At 34.4% G+C, this 947-nt stretch overlaps 1 protein-coding gene across 1 annotated transcript; it reads right to left on the bottom strand.

Annotated features, from left to right (window-relative positions):
• Positions 1-234: 234 nt before the first annotated feature.
• Positions 235-711, bottom strand: LOC111636062. The gene has a single exon (XM_023381223.1). It carries the CDS (start codon positions 709-711, stop codon positions 235-237), a length of 477 nt encoding a protein of 158 aa, XP_023236991.1.
• Positions 712-947: the final 236 nt, after the last annotated feature.

Below are 947 nucleotides of genomic sequence, written 5' to 3'. Positions count from 1 at the left end.
TCTGCAAACTTTTTTTATGCGGTTTTAAGTTAATTTTAACTCATTGTTTTGGTTTTATGCGATTTTAGAAAATTACGGAACGTATCCCTACTTTTTCAAGGCAAGAAAAGTCTTTTTTTATGCAAATTTTTTATATGCGCTTTTCTGTAAAAAGTATCCGCCGCATAAAACGAGACATTACAGTAATTAAATTAATGACTCTAATATAGAAACTTTTAAAAAAACAAGAAAAAATTATTTTATTACTACAGTATCGAAAGATAAAAGGATATTAGGCCTACTTACTTGCGTTCTTTCAGATTCTGTTTTAGGCAACTGAATATAATCTGAGGGGAGTTGAGCAATTAAAAAACTCACTCTATTAATTGCTCTACACGTAGATGATTGACTTAAATCATTTAAATCACCTACGACCAACTGAAATGTTCCAGTGGCATAAAAACGTAGAGCCAACGACAGTTGTTCCATCGGCGACATCGCATAATTTCTCGATGATGTAGAAACTAAATTGTGACCAATTCGTTCTAGTAGGTTTCTTACACTCTCTTTTGGCAAAAGATATCGACATAGAAAGTCGTAATCGTCTAATTGTTCGAGGTCATTTCTTCTTGGAGAAATAATCCGCCGACTTCTTCGTTCCATACGATCTATATAATCTAAATATTTCAGATTTTCTAGCATCTCGGCTTCGTCTTCGTCGAATGTCGCCATTTTTATCTGTAATAGATCGCTTTTCGCAGGCGTTTAATTTAGAGTTATCGTCTACTCGCCGATTTTCTAGAGTTAGAGTTGGAGTTAGAGTTATTTTATTAGACTCGAGATACGAAGTTGGTGAATACCAATTTACCAATAACTCGAGAGTTAACCCTAACTCTAACTCGTGTTGGTGAATACGGGGGTGAATCAATCACACAGCAATGTCTACCTTTTCAACTCATATATCTTGA

The sequence above is a fragment of the Centruroides sculpturatus genome, unplaced genomic scaffold (genome assembly GCF_000671375.1).
Source record: "Centruroides sculpturatus isolate CEXI.00-Female unplaced genomic scaffold, Cexi_2.0 scaffold982, whole genome shotgun sequence".
NCBI classification, from domain to species: Eukaryota; Metazoa; Arthropoda; class Arachnida; order Scorpiones; family Buthidae; genus Centruroides; species Centruroides sculpturatus.
The sequence above is the reverse complement of the archived record's forward strand: the minus strand, read 5'-3'. Positions and strand labels throughout refer to the sequence as shown.